Source organism: Lingula anatina, chromosome 2 (assembly GCF_051362555.1).
Source record: "Lingula anatina isolate TDL-2025a chromosome 2, LinAna3.0, whole genome shotgun sequence".
Lineage (NCBI taxonomy): Eukaryota > Metazoa > Brachiopoda > Lingulata > Lingulida > Lingulidae > Lingula > Lingula anatina.
This window is the reverse complement of record NC_141768.1, coordinates 37214355-37231891: the sequence shown is the minus strand read 5'-3', so window position 1 is coordinate 37231891 and position 17537 is coordinate 37214355. Positions and strand designations below refer to the sequence as shown.

Below are 17537 nucleotides of genomic sequence, written 5' to 3'. Positions count from 1 at the left end.
AGCTGTATATTGTAAAACTCGATATTACAAAACTTTGTCATCAGATTTATTACCGCTTGTACCAGATGTGGCCCAAAAGGGCTGAAGTCTGGACAAGTTTGGTCAAAAGATTGACCACTATTAGGTGCTGTGTGGACAGCTACTGGATAGAAATTTCAAGGGCCATTCATGGTGCACACAGGTGTAGTAAAGAAGCCAATTCAGAGTATGTTAACTACATGAAAATAAATCCACACCTATCAGGCATGTGAGGTGCTAGCTCCTCACACCAGCCACCTGAAATTGTGTTATTTTAAAATTTGGCCACACTTCAGTCCTATATGCACCGCCCAGATGCTGAGCTGCATACACAACAATAACAAAAGCAAAATGCAATAGAAACATTCATCTGGAAAAATTCATTCAAAATTTTCATAGCTTTTTTGTAGCACATACCTCCTGTGTTGTGAGGAATCAATCTAACCTAGTTTTTAGTGTAAATTTATTTTGTAATCTAAAACTATAAAAGGGGAGGGGGTTTAGAAAAAAGAACATAGTTGCACACAGTTGTTAAATGATACCATCTTCATGCTAACACAGTTTATCTGTTTAACTATCCTTCCTTTGTACATTTTATAATACACCTTTACAGACATAGTAACCCTCATAGAAACACCAGAACTTGCCAGACTGCAACATTTTAGATAGTTTAAAAACATGGCCACTATTGGCCAGTCATTGAAGGTGAGGCAAATCAATCATTGTGTCAATCAAGCACAGCCCTCAGTTAACATCAGTGGCTTCCATGATGACTATCCCTCTCTCTTGTAATCATACCATTAAACAAATTACACCATGTAACATTTGAAATATAATACCAAAACTGGTAGTTTACCCAACACTTGTGATAATGATGACAACTTAAAGACTGCCAGTAATATATACTTCCTCACATTTACCAAAATGATATTTTTCAACTTACACGTACCCATTTCATCTGGCTTTAGCATCTTTCTGAGTCTCCATCACACATTTAAAGATGATCAGGTAACAAAAACTTAATCTACAATTACAATGTCATTTACTAAAACTATTTTATTCAAATATATTTATCCCAATATCCCGATAACCCTGAGACCTGGCTACATGACAATGTATGCTAGAAGATCTATACAAACTGGTTAAACAAAAGTAGTTTTTCCATCTATACTAGCTTAGATATTTCCATCCAAAATTACCCAGAACTGCCCCCCTTCCATGACCAAGCATAGCATCAAGACCTCACTATCTGACAACTTATATAAGAAGAAACTGCCTTGGCAAGACAGCATATACATTTTGCAATAACTCTTAACCAACAAAGAGCTGGCTGCAATTTCTTCATCAACTCACCTCCTCCCCCTCCTCGCAGTCCACCAACAGAATACCATCTTTTTAAGGAAGTCATAGTAAATCCAGAAACAGAGGTGACCAGTACAAGTTCAAGAAGTACATGTATATAGGTCTTAGAATGTGCCACCCTTTGCTCCAATGAGCTCTATTCCCTGCAGGTCAGCAGCAAGAAAAAGGCTCCCTGTACCTGCCATAAACCCATTGATCTACAGCAGGCTGTACTACACAATACAGTCCCACCAAACCTGATCAATGGGTTGCACAATACATTTAACACTGTTGTTTGTTTTTGCAGGTAAAGTAAATCAATAGAAGGCCATTGTTCCCAGCCATTCAATAGCTTGATTCTTACATTCCCATTTAACTGATATTTAGGAAGCAAATAGACTCAGGTAGCAATGATAATACTACCCCCTCTGCTATGAAGCATCAATGCACCCCTCAGCCATGCACATTCCTTTGATCTACTAAAACCATCACTTAAGCATACCAAATAGCACTATCAAAGAAGAGATCATAAAAGCAATATATCTTTTTTATGAATGAAATTCATAGAGTTCTGCGATTTTGTTACTTAGGAACCCATGTCCTAATGTCTTCAGGTTGATCAGGCAATGCAAACTCTATTTAGGAAAGATATTCAATGAAAGCGATTGCTCGGGAGGTCCAAAAATGATTCAATAATTAGAAGGTGCTCAATAAAAGGCTAATATTTTGAGATAAATATACCAATAGACTGTTTCCATATACTCTATTTCATACACACCTGCAGTTTGGATATAATAATCTTGTGTACCAGTTAAATTTTCATATAAAATCAACTGGTTACTTCTATACAGTTAATTGAGCTGCTCAATTTTTTTCATATACCTTTATGCCATTGAGGTTAATATTTTGTAGCATTAGCCACTGAAATTTCCTATAACTCCCTTATCATTAATATATATGAATAAAACCTTGCTTTAAGCCCACATAACTAGAATTTCAAGCAAACAAGTCATGATCAATGTATTTACATGCCCTGGGCAAACTATTGTGGTGGATACATATTTATAAACACAGCGACAGGCTTGAGCATGCAATGGTGACACCTATTGCCTAAATGTGTCACTAAAGGCAAGATATCGAAACCATTCATTGAAGCAAGCAAACTACACATTTGGGAGTCATTTTAAATAAAATCCTAACATTTTCTTTTTGATTAATAAAATTAATTTTACAAAATTGTACACAAGGTCCTTGATTGTCAATGTTCGGGTTGATTTTTGTTTGGGACACAACAAGGATGGGGGGAAAGGTGAATTATGTTTGTTAATTTTGACAACCCATATCTTTCTCACCAAAAGACACTCACTGAGAAAATTAATACTATGATATTTTTTGTGTTTCTAAAGAAGAATGCAGATGTGTTTTGTCCAACAAAAGTCAACTCAAAGCTATTTTTCACAACTTGTGATGATTTTCCCTTAAAATGATAAAACCAACTCAAATGCAATAATTATGTTATATCGGACAAATCTGATGTCAATGCTTGAACAAAAAATAGAAAAAAGTACCCTTCTCTCGCAATATTATCAGCAGAAGAACAAAATTAAAATTGTCAAAATATTAAAGTTGAACTATGATATGCCTCCTCACTCTCTATTAAAATGTCACCTATCTGTCAGTGGACCACCTCTGTATCTGTGCGAATAAACAAAGCGCAGATAAAAATTGGGAAGGTAAGGGGTGTAATTGGGGGCCCTGGGAGGGGTGTGAACAATATGTTTTGTGTACAAATGATGCCGACTGCTAGAACAAATAAGCCACCTGCACACCAAGGCATCAAAGATCAGGATAGAATGTCAAGGGCTTGTCAGGTGATAGGGCATTCAATACCAACAGAAAGGGTATAGTAGAGCGGCTGAATTGTCTACCTCAATACAAAAGAACAGTTTGTAGTAGAGACTTTGTTGACAGACATTTATGTTTGGCCAGAGAAAAGATTAGTGGCAGCAAATATTTTGTATAGACAAGTTAATTCATATATCATACATCTATGTTTTTCTATAACAAAACATGCCTGGGGGGAGTTTCTGTTCTATAGTCCTTATTGTTAAAAAGATGCAATTCTTTGAGTCCACATCAGAATATTTAGTATAACTATCTTTTCAAATATTCTTGAAAAATAGATTACAACTTTATTCCATTTCTCAATAAATTACCCTTTCCCTGGCATAAACCCAGTTGATAATAAATGCTATTAAGTAGAAAATCTGTAAGACTAGAAGTTGCTAACAGCAGTTCTAGTCATATCTAACAGCTTTGGGGAAAATCAGCACACCTGGAAGACTTCTACACCTGTCAGCTAACGGTCATTAAGACTGACCATTGCCAGCTGGTAGTAAAGGTTAAATGGACATCACCAAGAAAGCCTCACACGCCTAGCATGCCACATTTTATTATAAGAAAACAGCACATGTACATGTGACTGAAAAAAAAAAGTTTAACCAACCTAACCAACTCCCTTCCTTATATGGACGTGACCAGCAATTTGTTTTCAAGGTGTTACTTTCAGAACCAACCAGAATCCAAATGCATTTCAACTGAGGTGTTAATGTGGGGTTCATGTCTTTGATTAGTTACATAAATAAACCACCAAGTGTATAACCTCATTGGGCACCATATGGATTTAAAACCATAGGTACATGTGGGTAACATGAGACTTAAGCTGATCAATAACATTAAAGCACATGTACATCAAAGTAACATACCTATAAATATAAAAAACACAAACTGCCTGCTACAACAGAAACTTATGTGCTTTTAATATGCCCATTACTTGTAGTTAAATGCCAGCTCAGGTATAACACTGAGCCTTATTCACCATCACCAATTTATTTTTTTCAAATGCATATTACGTCACAATACAGGTAGATATAGCTATCAATTATTATATGCTTGTGATCATTTTTGGTTCATCAAAATATTATGCCCTTCAAAAATACATAGAACTCTGAACTGTCACATTATAACGCTTTGACTGGGTTCCATACCTAGATCGATCTTACAGGATCGGTCCATCTTCAAAGGGTTTCTTGCTAAATTGCTTTCAGTTTAAGCAGCTTAGATATCTGGCACGCCTACTAGAGTCGCTAAAAGATAATTAATTACCCCCTAGCTGCTTTAGTAGGCATGACATCTAAACCGCTTCAGTTGATTGCAATTTAACGGGCCCCTTTGGAGATAGATCGATCCACAGTTAGGACGGTAGGCTTTGGGAATGGTCCCTTTGGCACAGGCAGTATTCCCCCCCCCCCATTTTATTTATTTATTTATTTTTTGCTTTTCAAGTTTTATTGATGATATTTTTTTTATTTGAAAGCTCATTATTATTTTTCTACATTTTTGTCCATTAATGTCTGCATTGAATATTATTGAAACTACATGAAAATTCAAGTCAATATAGTAATATTAATTTAGAAAAAGAAAAATAATGCAAAATTGAGAGATATGCTAGTGGTATGACAACTAAATATTGAATATTGGTTTTTAAAAACATATTTGGAGTACACTTGCATTTATGTTTTCTATCAACAACTATAATTTCAAGCCATTCTGATGAAAAATATGGAGATAGATCGATCTACAGTCAGTACAGTAGGCTTTGGGAATGGTCCCTAGGGCACAGGCAGTCCCCCCCCCCCCCCCCCCCCCCCCCCCCCCCCCCCCCCCCCCCCCCCCCCCCCCCCCCCGCCCATTATATTTATTTATTTGCTTTTCAAGTTATATTGATAATCATTTTTATTTGTAAGATCATAGTTTTTCTACATTTTTGACCATTATGTCTGCATTGAATATCATTGACACTACATGAAAATTCAAATCAATATAGTAAAAATAATTTAGAAAAAGAAAAATAATGCCAAATTGAGAAATACACTAGTGGTATGACAACTAAATATTGATTAAAATCATTTTTGGAGTGCACTTGCCTTTATGTTTTCTATCAACAGCTACAATTTCAAGCCATTCTGATGAAAAATATGGATGTTATGACATTTTTAGCAAAGATCATCATCAGTTTCAGTGTCATTCTGTGGAATTAATAGGTTTTCCAAGGAGGTGACTTAAACAACTTTTATGACCAGAAAAAGGTTAATACAGAATACAAGTTGGTGGATGAAAATAAAGATGACAGTGTCACCTTTTCATTTTCTCAACAATGAACTTTCTTTTCAAGATGCATGCTTTAGTTGCTGAGGTATACTACATCTGTGGGTTAGTCTCTCCTCTTAGCCCTCGTCTGAGATATCAATCTACTAGTAGGTTCTTTTCAAATTAAATGCAAATTTTTCCAAATACACGTTCCCATCCGCCAATCTATGCATCATATTGTATTTAAGTATTTCATCTCATGTCCTATGTCAGCTCTTGTCTGTTGACATCACAACGAGGCCTGACATTGGAACAAACAATAGCTTGACTGGCTGACTTGGGGAATTAATGGCAAAACTATCTATAATAGGTATATGATAAATCATACCAAACATTCCATTTTCTTGCAAAATAAATAAATAAATAAATAAATACATATGTTATTATCATAACTAAATAAGGAAAAATGATTAGTTACTTTTATCCCAAACAAACAGGTGTCATGTAAATTGTAAACATTGCAAATGGGTCACTGAATTTTAATTTAATAATAAATATACAAAAGTAGCTAACTATCTTGTATATCAAACAAGTACGTTCAACCTGCATGCAGTTTGTTATAAATTGGAACTTACCAGGGTTGTCCAACAGAAAACATGTCAACAATCGCGGATAGGTGTTTTCTAACGTGGAACAAAATTCATGAAATGCTGTCAGCCCCTTGTGTGCAAGGATGTCGATAAACACCTCCGTTCGGCTCCTAGGGTCGGCTGAGGCCAAAATGTCATGCTCTTCAACACGAGTAAACACCCCCTTTTGGGATAAACTGGGCAAAATACGGTTAACATCAAGGTCTCGTATAATTGTTGCCCTGTGTTTTGCTAGCAAACGTGCTACACCACCCTTCCCCGCCATCTTGTTGTCCCTTTAAAGAACCGCAAGGGAAATGTTTATGGTAAACATTTGCAAGGCCAAGACGAAAAAGAACTGGTAACTTTTGAGAGTTCAAAAATAAAAGATTACATCATAATTTTTTAAAAAACTTTATTATGCTTGAAAACATAAGTTTTTCTCATTGAATGTAAAGCATTCATCAATTTAAATATTATCTTATGTTCATTTCAATTTCCCTTTCGTACCTTTCTTATATTTTGAATGACGCCTCGTGTGTCGCCCTCTATAGTAAAAATCTACCGGAAAACACAAGAGGCAAAAATGGCTGACATGGAAGATTTGTTTGGTTCAGATGCCGATAGTGATAACGGTGAGTTTTATAAACGTGGGCGCATTTAGTATTGCCTTTTAAACAGCACAGCTCTTTCCGTGTGTTTCATTGCAATTTTATAACAGTGCGCGAAGGGGGATGATTGCGAACATGGAAGATCGTGTCACAAATTATTGTTTTGCGTTTTCACGTGTTTTTGTGAAAGGCTGAAAAATGGAAAAGTAGACTAAAATTAAGTAAATCAAACTTAATTGACTCAAGTGCAGTATGTAAGTATTCTTTGTGACACTGTAAGAAAATACTTTTTAGCACAGTAATGTCACTTCAGTGTAAGTTTAAAAGCAAGTTATTTAATTTAAAGATTTTTTGCTATATATTTTAGGCAGTGGACCTGGTAGTCCAAAGAGTGGATCAGCCAGTCCTGCTCGAAGTGGATCAGCCAGCCCTGCTAGAAGTGGATCAGCCAGCCCTGCCAGGAGTGGATCAGCCAGCCCTGCCAGAAGTGGATCAGCCAGCCCTGCCAGAAGTGGGTCAGCTAGTCCAGCTAGAAGTGGATCAGCCAGTCCAGCCAGAAGCGGATCAGCTAGTCCAGCCAGAAGTGGATCAGCCAGTCCAGCCAGAAGTGGATCAGCCAGTCCAGCACGAAGTGGATCAGCAAGCCCAGCTAAAAGTGGTTCTGCAAGCCCAGCTCGTAGTGGATCTCCAAGCCCAACAAGAAGTGGATCAGCTAGTCCAGCACGAAGTGGTTCAGCCAGCCCGGCACAAAGTGGATCGGGAAGCCCTGCAAAAAGTGGACAAGCTAGCCCAGCTAGAAGTGGATCTGCTAGTCCAGTTAGGAGTGGATCTGCAAGCCCAGCCAGGTCTTCCAAAAGTGGATCTGTTAGCCCAACTAGAAACCGATCTAGGAGTAGGTCTAGAAGTAAATCTGCAAGTCCAAGTAGAAAATCTCCTAGCCCATCCCAAAGGAAATCAGATACTGAAAAAGGTAAGATATATTTTTCAATAACCTAACATACTTGTTGACAAAAAATTGCCTACTACTAACTCATGTTTATTTTGAAATCTATGTTTCAACATAAATATCTTTGAATAATGTTTTTGAGAAACATTTTTTTTCAGCTGGTTCTGACTCTGATGAAGAAATTTCAAAGAAAAAGAAAACAAACATAATATCTAGTGATGATGAAGGCTCAATGTCAGGTGGTGAAAATAAAGGTATGAAGATAACAGAGATAGCCTTCATTCTTTATGAATTTATTTTGCTTATTCAGTTTTATTCTTTTATATATTTAACTATTGATAAAGGTATGTTTTGTGAATATCTAATTTGAGTGCTTGATAACAAAAGAAAGCGTTAATATGATATAATTTAGACTCATTTATCAATCAGTTACAGCTACTGCAGAAGACATATTTGGTGAAGGATTAGATATAAGCTCTGATGAAGAGGACGCAGAAAAGAAAAATGAAGTAGGATGCAGTTTGTTTTCTTAAGTAATGTTTGGTTTTTAAATGAATTAAGAGTTCACATTGTTTTCAATTGAAAATAAAGGTGCTAGAATATGGAAGCCCGGTCACATAATACCCAACTAATCATATACAGTGTCTTAAGTTACAGTGTCTATGCAGAATTTGACTTGTAATTGAGCAGCCTTCCTGTATTTTTACTTGAATAAATTGTGTTCAGGAAGGAAGACAGGAGGAAAGAATGGAGGATGGTGGAGAAGATGAACAAGAACCAGAGGAGATACCAGAGACAAGGATAGATGTTGAAATACCAAAAATCAGCACAAATTTAGGAAAACATTTGCATTTTGTGAAACTTCCCAATTTCCTAAGTGTAGAAACAAGGTAGGTTACTAGAACATAATACTGTATTTTTCTTGTCAATGGCATATAATCAGATAGCTGTTTATCTGCAATGTGAAATATTCCAGCTTATACAGGTTTTTTATTTGTCTGAATTACCTAACTTCACAATGTTGTCATTAGGAATGGATACATTGGAATTTCAAACTGGACAGTGTGGGATCAAATTTGTAAATGATAATTTGTAAAGTTTCACAATTTCATATCATTAAATATATATACTTGAAAATTGTTTTTACCCTTAGACCTTTTGACTCCAACACATATGAAGATGAAATTGATGAAGATGAGGTTTTAGATGAAGAAGGAAGGTCAAGGTTGAAATTGAAGGTGAGTATATTATAATGCAATGATGTTCAATGTAATGTTGACTTCTTTGATAATGACTGAGAAGTGATTTGTTGATATTATTGTCATAAAATATCTTTGTTGGTTGCAAAGTTTGATCAACTGAAAAGATCATGTGAATTTAAATTGCGTTGGTTTGCATTAATTTGCTTATTATAGAATCAAATCATCATCCGACCAAAGACACGTTGAAATCAGAGAGGATCATTTGGATAACAAGCACTTTTCTTTTGGATAAATTTCAATGGTCAAATCTGGGTGGCAAAATACACAAAACTGATCTTTGCATAATTTTCTTTATAAGATTTGTCTACTGGAAAATTTTTTTTCACAATTGATAGAATTGTTTACTGTACAACTTTACCAAAATCCAGATGAGTTGGGAAAGGATTTGTCCCATGTGCATTTGTTATAAATATGAAATACAATTTATAATGTGAGGTTGTTGTTCAATTGGTGAATGATTTTAAATCCTTTGAATATAGGTTGAGAACACTATAAGGTGGAGACCAAAGAAAGACGAGTTTGGCAATATCATGATGGACGAAAATGGGAAACAATTGAGGGAAAGCAATGCAAGGATAATTCGATGGTCAGATGGCAGGTAATGGATTTAAATCTCAACTTTGCCAGGTGTATAATTGAAGTAAAGGAAGCTGTTTTAAAATTTTGATAATGTATTTATGTTTTCTTTTTTTGTGGCTTTTTGGAGATTTGGAAACAAGTTTATTAAATTTGTGTGATCAGTTTTGCTCTTATAATAACTTCAGAGGTGGGCATGAACATGCCATGTGCCTTTCTCCCTGGAGAAAAAGCACCCAGTGGCACAGCTTCTTCACTACACATTGCATTTGAGCACTTTCTCATTCTGTCTCACCCCTCATAGTGATCAAGAGAAAGATGTTTCAGCAGTATTGTCCGTTTTCAATTTCAGCATGTCTCTTCATCTGGGTAATGAGGTTTTTGATGTCCACACTATGGGTCTCCAGGGAGATTACAACCACCTGTTTGTAAGGCAGGGTACAGGTCTACAAGGACAGGCTGTCTTTAAAACAAAACTTACATTTAGGTGAGATGTGATACAGCTCCACAACCAGCATTCTGTATTAAAAAATAATATTGCCAGAAACAATTCGTTTAAATTGAACATGTTTTACTGATAAATTTATGCCGTTTTTTTACCATTTGGTTGAAAGTGACTCAGAATTTTAATGTGTGTTTAAATAAGATGTCTTATTTATCAAAGATTTATAAATATTTAAAACATACCCACTGATCACGATTTTGATCGATGTGTTGCATGTATTTTTGTAGGCCACATTCCACAGAGTCTTTCACACACAGAAAGATGACTATATCATTGGCAGAAAGGTCTAATAAAGCACAGAAAATACGAGTATTGCCTATGGCTGGCAAAGATCCAGAATCTCAAAAAGCAGAAATGATTAAGGTAAGTAATATTACTGCCAATTTGTATTTCCTTCGAGTATTGATTTAGACTTGTATTGGAACCATAATGCCTGTTTGATTTTTCTGCATTAAAGGAAATATTTGGTTTGATAATATAATTTCAGTTGTAAAATTAACTGTTATTGTGCAGTTGTCTGAACTTGTGTGTGCCCAGGTGACATCATTTCTTGGCGCATTGAAAATTTGATGAAACAAAATAGATTTGACTGTAGTGTGATTACTATAATGATTCAGACTTGCAAATGCTAATTGAAACAGTAATTATCATTAGACATGTTTTGATTTAAATAAAAAAATTTTACAAGATGTATTTGAATGTTTTTGATAGAAAGAAGAAGAGAAATTAAGGGCATCCATACGCAGAGAAAGCCAGCAGCGACGAATGCGTGAGAAAGCCCATTCTAGAGGTATAAGTCAGTCTTATTTAGAAGATGAGGAAGATGAAGATGAAGAAGGTGCTATTTCATTGGCTGCAATCAAAAAGTCTTTCAAAGAAAAAAGAAAAGGTGAGCATCGAACAGTTTCCCGTTGTACACAGGATCATTCTTGTATACACACACACACATCTAAAGATACACTTGCATTATTTAACCTTCAAATCTTCTTTTGATACCTTATGCAATTGCCTATTTGAATACAATGGTTTGGTTAGTTTCAGTGTATCCTAGCCTAGCAACAGCATTTTTGTGCTAATTCATTATTATTATTATTTATTTATTTTTTTTTTTGCTGATGCACCCTGTGAGGTTGAAAAATAAACCTGGGTTTTAGCAACTTCTCACATAGGTCAAATATTGCAGTTCAGCCAGGCATAGTTAAACAATTTGAAAATATACCCTGGACTAAGGAAATAACTATCTATTTACCAAATCAGCAAAAATGTTGATTACCATCATGGTAGTTGAATCATAAATGAAAATTATCAAACACAATCCGAAATACTTACATACCGTTAACTTACCACCTAGCAGTCAGTGAGTGTCAACATCAACTCACATCAGTCTGATGAAGGCCCACGTGCAGGTTGGCTGTAAGCTGACAGTATGAAAGCATTTCAGTTTGTGTTTGATAATTTTCGTTTATAATATATTTACCAAATGTCGTGTTGCAGTTGAGATTTGTATTTAAAAGATCTATCCGAGTGCCTTGAGCATAGTGAAAGTAAACATTAATTTCAATAGCTATTTAAATAATGTTGAAATTTCTTTAGTTCATTGTAATGTAAAAAGGATTTTTTGTCCAATAATTTTAGATTTCTGTCATCTGTGTTTTTTTTTATTTTTCCAGAGACTCGTCCTAATATTTATTCAGATAGTGAAGATTCTGCAGGATCAGAGAAAGACACTACAAAGGCTAACAGACTTATGAAGGCCAAGAAACTGGCTAGTGATAGTGAAGAGGTAAATGACTAAATATTTATGAAAATATCCAATGCTTTTACATTTGTATGCAAACTGCATGAGGTGTTTCTTAATTTGAGTGACATAAAATGATACTTTTTGAAGACTATAGTTTTGAAATGTTCTTTATAGTTTTCCAAGTGTCCATTATTGTTGGTGACATTTCTTTTCTTCTTAAGTGGCTATGACAGCTATAGAATTTTATTTGCAACAGTTAATAATTTGAAACAGCAGTTATTGTGCCATTTTTATACATTTAGTTTGCGCCGTTTTAAGGTGCCACTGTCAAATCAGTAATACTGGGTAATAATATCATATTTTGCATTTTAACATTGCAGTCTGATTCAGACACAGAAGTGAAAAAGAAAAAGGCGAAAGTTGTAGAAGATAGTGAAGAAGAGGACTGATATTGAAAATCATTAAGTTAGGAGAAAAGAAAAAATTGGTTGAAATTGCAGTCATCACATTCCTGGAAAAAATGATCAAAAAGGCAAAGATTTTGTTTTCATCGAGAAACAAATCCAGGTGATTTTATAATTTTCAGGTGAAATCTGTGGTGAAAACAATTGCAGAATAGTTGTAAAAAACACTGGTTTACCTTAAAAATGTTTTTTTAAACAATTTCACCATGAAATGTGTACCTTGTATATTTTGTATAAAGGCTTTGTAAAAAAGAAATTAATAAATAAAACTTGTATCTGCTGAAAAGAAATATATTTCATTTACAGTATTGCATCTATTTAAAAAGGTCGTATTCCAGATCTGGCCAACAATTAGAAAATCCGCTTGATCAATAAAATGTATAAATTGTGTATTGAATTCAAATAATCTTTTCTAATTTGCTATAATAAAATCGAACATTTAGATTTTAGTTTTTTCAAAACGATTTTGAATAGTATGTCTTCCAGTAAATCACAACAACACAATAATTTTGGTTCATATATTAGGCTAATTTAATTGGCAAAATGGGAAAGTAAAACAGGCATACATGAGTTGTGAATACTTAAACATGGCCATTAGACAATGTGCATAATTATCATAATCAACTTGGAGTCTTTACAGGACACAAAAATAAACAGCCATACTAGTAAATGGAGTCACATATATTAAATCTACTACTGTCTGATAAATTAAATGTTTTCATTAACTGGCACTGCATAATTTAACTAAAGCAATGCAGTACTGTGGCCTATTTCTATTTCTTACTTAAAACCATCCCAATAACTCTCTACGTGCAAAGAAAAACCTTTTCACGGCTACACAACATCCGTGAGATTTTGACAAAGGAGTACAATACATTCATTCAAATTTCCTCAAATAATTGCATCAAGTCCATCATATCTACCAAGAAGCATGTGATCAAAATGAAAACCTGTAAACAGCCCACACCACAAAGGAAGGTTAGAGAGATTTTAAAACTAGTCTAAAGGTACATAATGAACAATGGCTGTATTTATGAAAATGTATAAATTAAATGTATCAATGAATTAACTGGGGGTAACTTACAACTAAGCAAAAGATTTTACTGTGTTATCGACAAACAGCCATGATTACTCAAAAGCACATTTAAAATTTCCAAAAGCAGCACAAAAACAAATGCTGATTTGCAATATAACAGATACATGGATTAAAATAGTTTCTACTTGTAAATATTTCTTAAAGGGTATAATGAATATGAACTTGAATAAGCCATCATGAAATGAAAATTATGCTACCTCTCAGTCAACAAAGTGATCTATTCCCTCTAGATAATATAAATCCACTTGCTAAAAAGCTACTGGTTTCATAATACACAAAACTGGGCATCCAGCTGGCCAAACTGGAACAGACCACTTTAAAATATATCATCATACACTCAATGAGGAATGGGTGAAACAGATGGACAGATAATGGTGTGTTTGTGAATTGTCTATGGAAGAGGATTCCATTTAACACATCTGGTATTTTTTAAATAGTAAATTTCCATCTGGATGAATTATGAAATGATAATGACCCCCATCCCAAATATGATATATCCCCAATTATCCTACCCCTTTCAACCCAACAACAATTATTTGTATTGGGCAAAATTTGTGATACCCTCCCCCCTTCCATTAGATAACTATGTCTTCAAATCTTCTGGATTTTTTCACCAACAATTACTGGATTAAGTTTTCGAAGTTGCACTTGAGCGTGCTCCTTGTAATTAAAAGTACAGTCGTGCTTGTCTGAGTAACGATGTAAGCCACAGAAAAGTCCACCACATCTGCATTCAAAACCTGCCAAGTAATCAAGAGTTGATTCATTACTATTAAAACAACAACAGTAAATCAATAACATTCTATATATTCCAAATGTCAAAGCCATATTAGTACGGTAATGACTCCATCTTTTCAATGAGGGGAACTGTGAATTTTTAAGGAATAACTGCTTGAGATTAGAACATAATTATTGAGTGGTAGCAACAAAATTGAAAAGTAGGCTACCCTAAATTCTATGAATTTTTTGTAACAAAAGCACCACAAATACTATACAGAAATATAAATTTAAAAGATGATCAAATCCCCCCTTCTCTCTCAGCATTACAAACCTGTTAATCCTACTTTCTTCTTGCAAGTAAAGCATCGGTTTTTCTTCTTGGGAGTCTTGTCTTTATCTGAGGAACTTTCTCCTGACATACTACTAGCATCATCATCCACCTGAACCTTGGCGGTATCAATTCCTCCTACAGAGACAAACAAATTTAAGAAAAAATTTACAGGACAATGCAAACTAGTATAAACTGCATGGCTGAGGTCATTATAACATAAGTTTTTGTCAACCACAACAATGATAAATGGGCAAAACAGGCACCCATTTTTCATTTTCTTGAATCAGAGTATTTCTTCTTTTTAATTTGGTACACATTCCAAGTGCAAGCCTGAGCCCAGTCTGGATGTGTTCAATACAGTTTATATACATCTATTGATTTACCTACACCTCTATCATGTTCCTGAAATTATGCGTCCACAACAAGGGACCAGTATAATAATAATTATGCTCATGCAATTATCAATTACTGTTGCCTTTGTTGCTGTCGCATCCAGGCATACGGAAAGAGATAAATATACATCAAAGTCGACAGTTTTATTTTGTCATTCTGTATCATACATCTAAGATAAAAGGAGGACAATTTTCTTAAATAACACAGTGAATTGAAGTTCATGAATATCTGCCAGGTAAGTAATATGTCAAGGTGTGTCTACAGTTGGCAGCTGACCATCACAGTAAGGCTTTTCCAAGGACTAGATGAGATGCAGTGACACCTAGTTAAAAATGACCATAAGGCGACCCCATCATTTGGAGTGAAACTATCCAAGACACATTGAGAGCCATATTGTACATTTTCCTACTTGAGGCATGAATGTATTTTAAGCCTATATTCATTCTGAATAGTCCAATTTACTACTATTTATCCAGGTCTGGGTCAAAGATTTCTATCTGGGGGTGATCATGAAGGGGTTTGAAGATCAATCTATCTTATCTTAACACCCCCAACTGACAATCATGTAATAAACCTGACTTCTACAGGATGGAGACAATATACATGGCCACATTTCCTTATCACTTCTGAAGTACATATAGAGCACCATTCTATATTCAAGTAATCATATGGATTCCCACAAACATTGTCAAATTATCTTTGCAATTCATGCATTTTCATATCCCACAGATGCATGCTCAGGCCCTTCTTACTGCATAGACTATGATCTTGCATTGTGTAATGATACTTCTGTCTTAAAACTAAGCACAAACTCAACATGAAAGTACTCCTACATGTGGCATGCCTGGCTTAAAAATTATGTTTTGTTATCCCCAGTCTAGTACCTTTATTACCCTTTTTACTTACTGAATAAATATCAGCCTACAGACGGGGTTTTTTTAAACCTATATTATAAATTATTTGTTAGAAATGCTCACTTCTGACATGAATGGCAAATATTACTTTTAATTACTACAGTTAATACATAACATAAAAATCAAACTTGCAATGATATTTACCTGTAGCACCCTCTTCTTTTTCTTCTCCTTTCTCCTGTTGAATTGGAGAAGGCACAGTGGGGCTGGCTGTTTCAACACTAGTGGAAGTAGACACAACTGTTCCTGCCATTGAGGGGACATCAGTGGTGGTAGCTAGACAGATCAAACATCTGAGGTTATTTATCTTATTATTTAAGCTATGCTTATCATATGCACAAAATGTTTATTTCATATGCATCCAAACTGAAAATTATCTGCATTCCCTGATCTAGTTTCAGATTAGTCTATCTACAGTCCATATCCAGTGTTTTGCAACTGAATATCATAAGGTCAAATACAATTCTTGCATAGATGGATATGTAAGGAGTTATAGTTGAATTCTGGTGAAATACTAGGTAGAATCATGTCATAAACAAAACCATTCAGAAAAATACCTCAATTGATGTTTTCTAAAAATAAATAAATTAATATCAATAAATAAAACTTACATGTAGTTGGACTCATTCTGCCCCCTGCTCCAGATGTATTTTGCTTTCTTTTAAGGGCATCTTTAAAACATTTTGAACACATGCCATCAAAGGAGGCATTTCCATAAAATCCACATCCATTGCGACATAATGCAGATGGAGGTAAATTCTGATTGTCGTTTTGTTCCATTCTATACTATGTCCTGAAAACATGAAATATTATTTTAAGTTAATCTGTATTTACCTTTGTGCTTTTTATCAATATTTCTTTACAAAGGAGGAACTGGTTTTCACTGGGATTCAGTAGTCTATTTGTACTGGGAGAAAATCTTTCATTGCAATTTGCAACTCAAATCAATACAAACTACAGAGGGACTGTCTTTCAAGGTAAACACAAATTTGGCAAGGTCAATGAGTGAGTCATCAGCTATATTTCCTTTGTCCATAAAACGTTAACTAAGTAATGATATATACAGTAACAAGTATAATATAACAATACAGTGGATTACCTTGTACAGGTTTTATAATTTTTACAAGTTTTTTTTTAGATAATATAAAACAATTATATCACAATCAGGACATCCTATACACTAATACCTGTTATATTACTTATAACATAAAAATATCTGGACAGGTAAAATCAAATCAAAAGAATACAGGACAGTTTCTTTTTGGGAAAAGTGAACTATTATTCTTAAAAGCTATCTGCAAAAACTGGCACGGTAACTTTTAACACGATCAGCTGATGTGGACCTTTAAATTTGTGAATCCACTCCCTTTACGTAGTGGATGGCATTACACACTTTGTGTATTTAATCTACATTTTATAAAGCAGATTCTTAGTAAATTTTCCCAAAATATTTCATAAAACCACCTATATTCGATAAAGAATAGTACATTAACAACACATCTGGTAGATTTGAAGCGTTGAAATATCAAAAAGGAGATTCGTTGTCAAGATGGCGAAAGCAAGAATGATTCAGGAAATTTGAGTTTTCCTTTCTTAATATGCTCCTCAAAGAGCTGAAGAAAAATTAACATCTAAAACACTTACCAGTAACGGCAATACGGATGTTTCAAAGCACCATTAAATAATATCTAAACGTTAAAAGACTGCAAAAGGCTTTGTCCCTAATTGTTTTAGTTGACGAAACTGATCCTCTTCTATGTGTTGTCATATGACTCAAACTACGCAAGGGGATTGGTTTAATACTTTCATGAAACTGAGGCACGACTGACGTCATAAAGGTT

At 34.6% G+C, this 17537-nt stretch overlaps 3 protein-coding genes across 6 annotated transcripts in view; 1 reads left to right on the top strand and 2 right to left on the bottom strand.

Moving 5' to 3' along the window:
• The window catches only part of LOC106170701 (tight junction protein ZO-1), a 40056-nt gene extending 33608 nt beyond the window's left edge, over positions 1-6448 (bottom strand). For 3 of the 4 annotated variants that reach the window (XM_024074729.2, XM_087006628.1, XM_087006627.1), the window contains exon 1: positions 6144-6448. In XM_024074729.2, coding sequence (XP_023930497.1) covers positions 6144-6423 — 280 coding nt within the window. In that variant the 5' untranslated portion in view covers positions 6424-6448. Of the gene's footprint in view, positions 1-1371; positions 1638-6143 lie in introns of those variants that run through there. The other variant, XM_087006630.1, reaches the window with a different exon arrangement.
• A 275-nt stretch (positions 6449-6723) lies between these two features.
• Positions 6724-12539, top strand: LOC106170708 (RNA polymerase-associated protein LEO1). The gene is made up of 12 exons (XM_024074741.2): positions 6724-6772; positions 7116-7718; positions 7853-7948; positions 8124-8203; positions 8421-8584; positions 8848-8932; positions 9436-9554; positions 9885-10019; positions 10265-10400; positions 10749-10926; positions 11708-11820; positions 12159-12539. Exons 1-12 carry the CDS (start codon positions 6724-6726, stop codon positions 12225-12227), a joined length of 1827 nt encoding a protein of 608 aa, XP_023930509.2. The 3' UTR covers positions 12228-12539.
• Positions 12540-12749: 210 nt separating this feature from the next.
• Positions 12750-17529, bottom strand: LOC106170713 (AN1-type zinc finger protein 6). The gene is made up of 5 exons (XM_087006637.1): positions 17341-17529; positions 16308-16489; positions 15841-15972; positions 14390-14524; positions 12750-14078 (listed from the first exon to the last, which is right to left on the bottom strand). The coding sequence occupies exons 2-5, from the start codon at positions 16474-16476 to the stop codon at positions 13930-13932; spliced, it is 585 nt and encodes a 194-aa protein (XP_086862763.1). The 5' UTR covers positions 16477-16489; positions 17341-17529; the 3' UTR covers positions 12750-13929.
• Between the last annotated feature and the right edge of the window lie 8 nt (positions 17530-17537).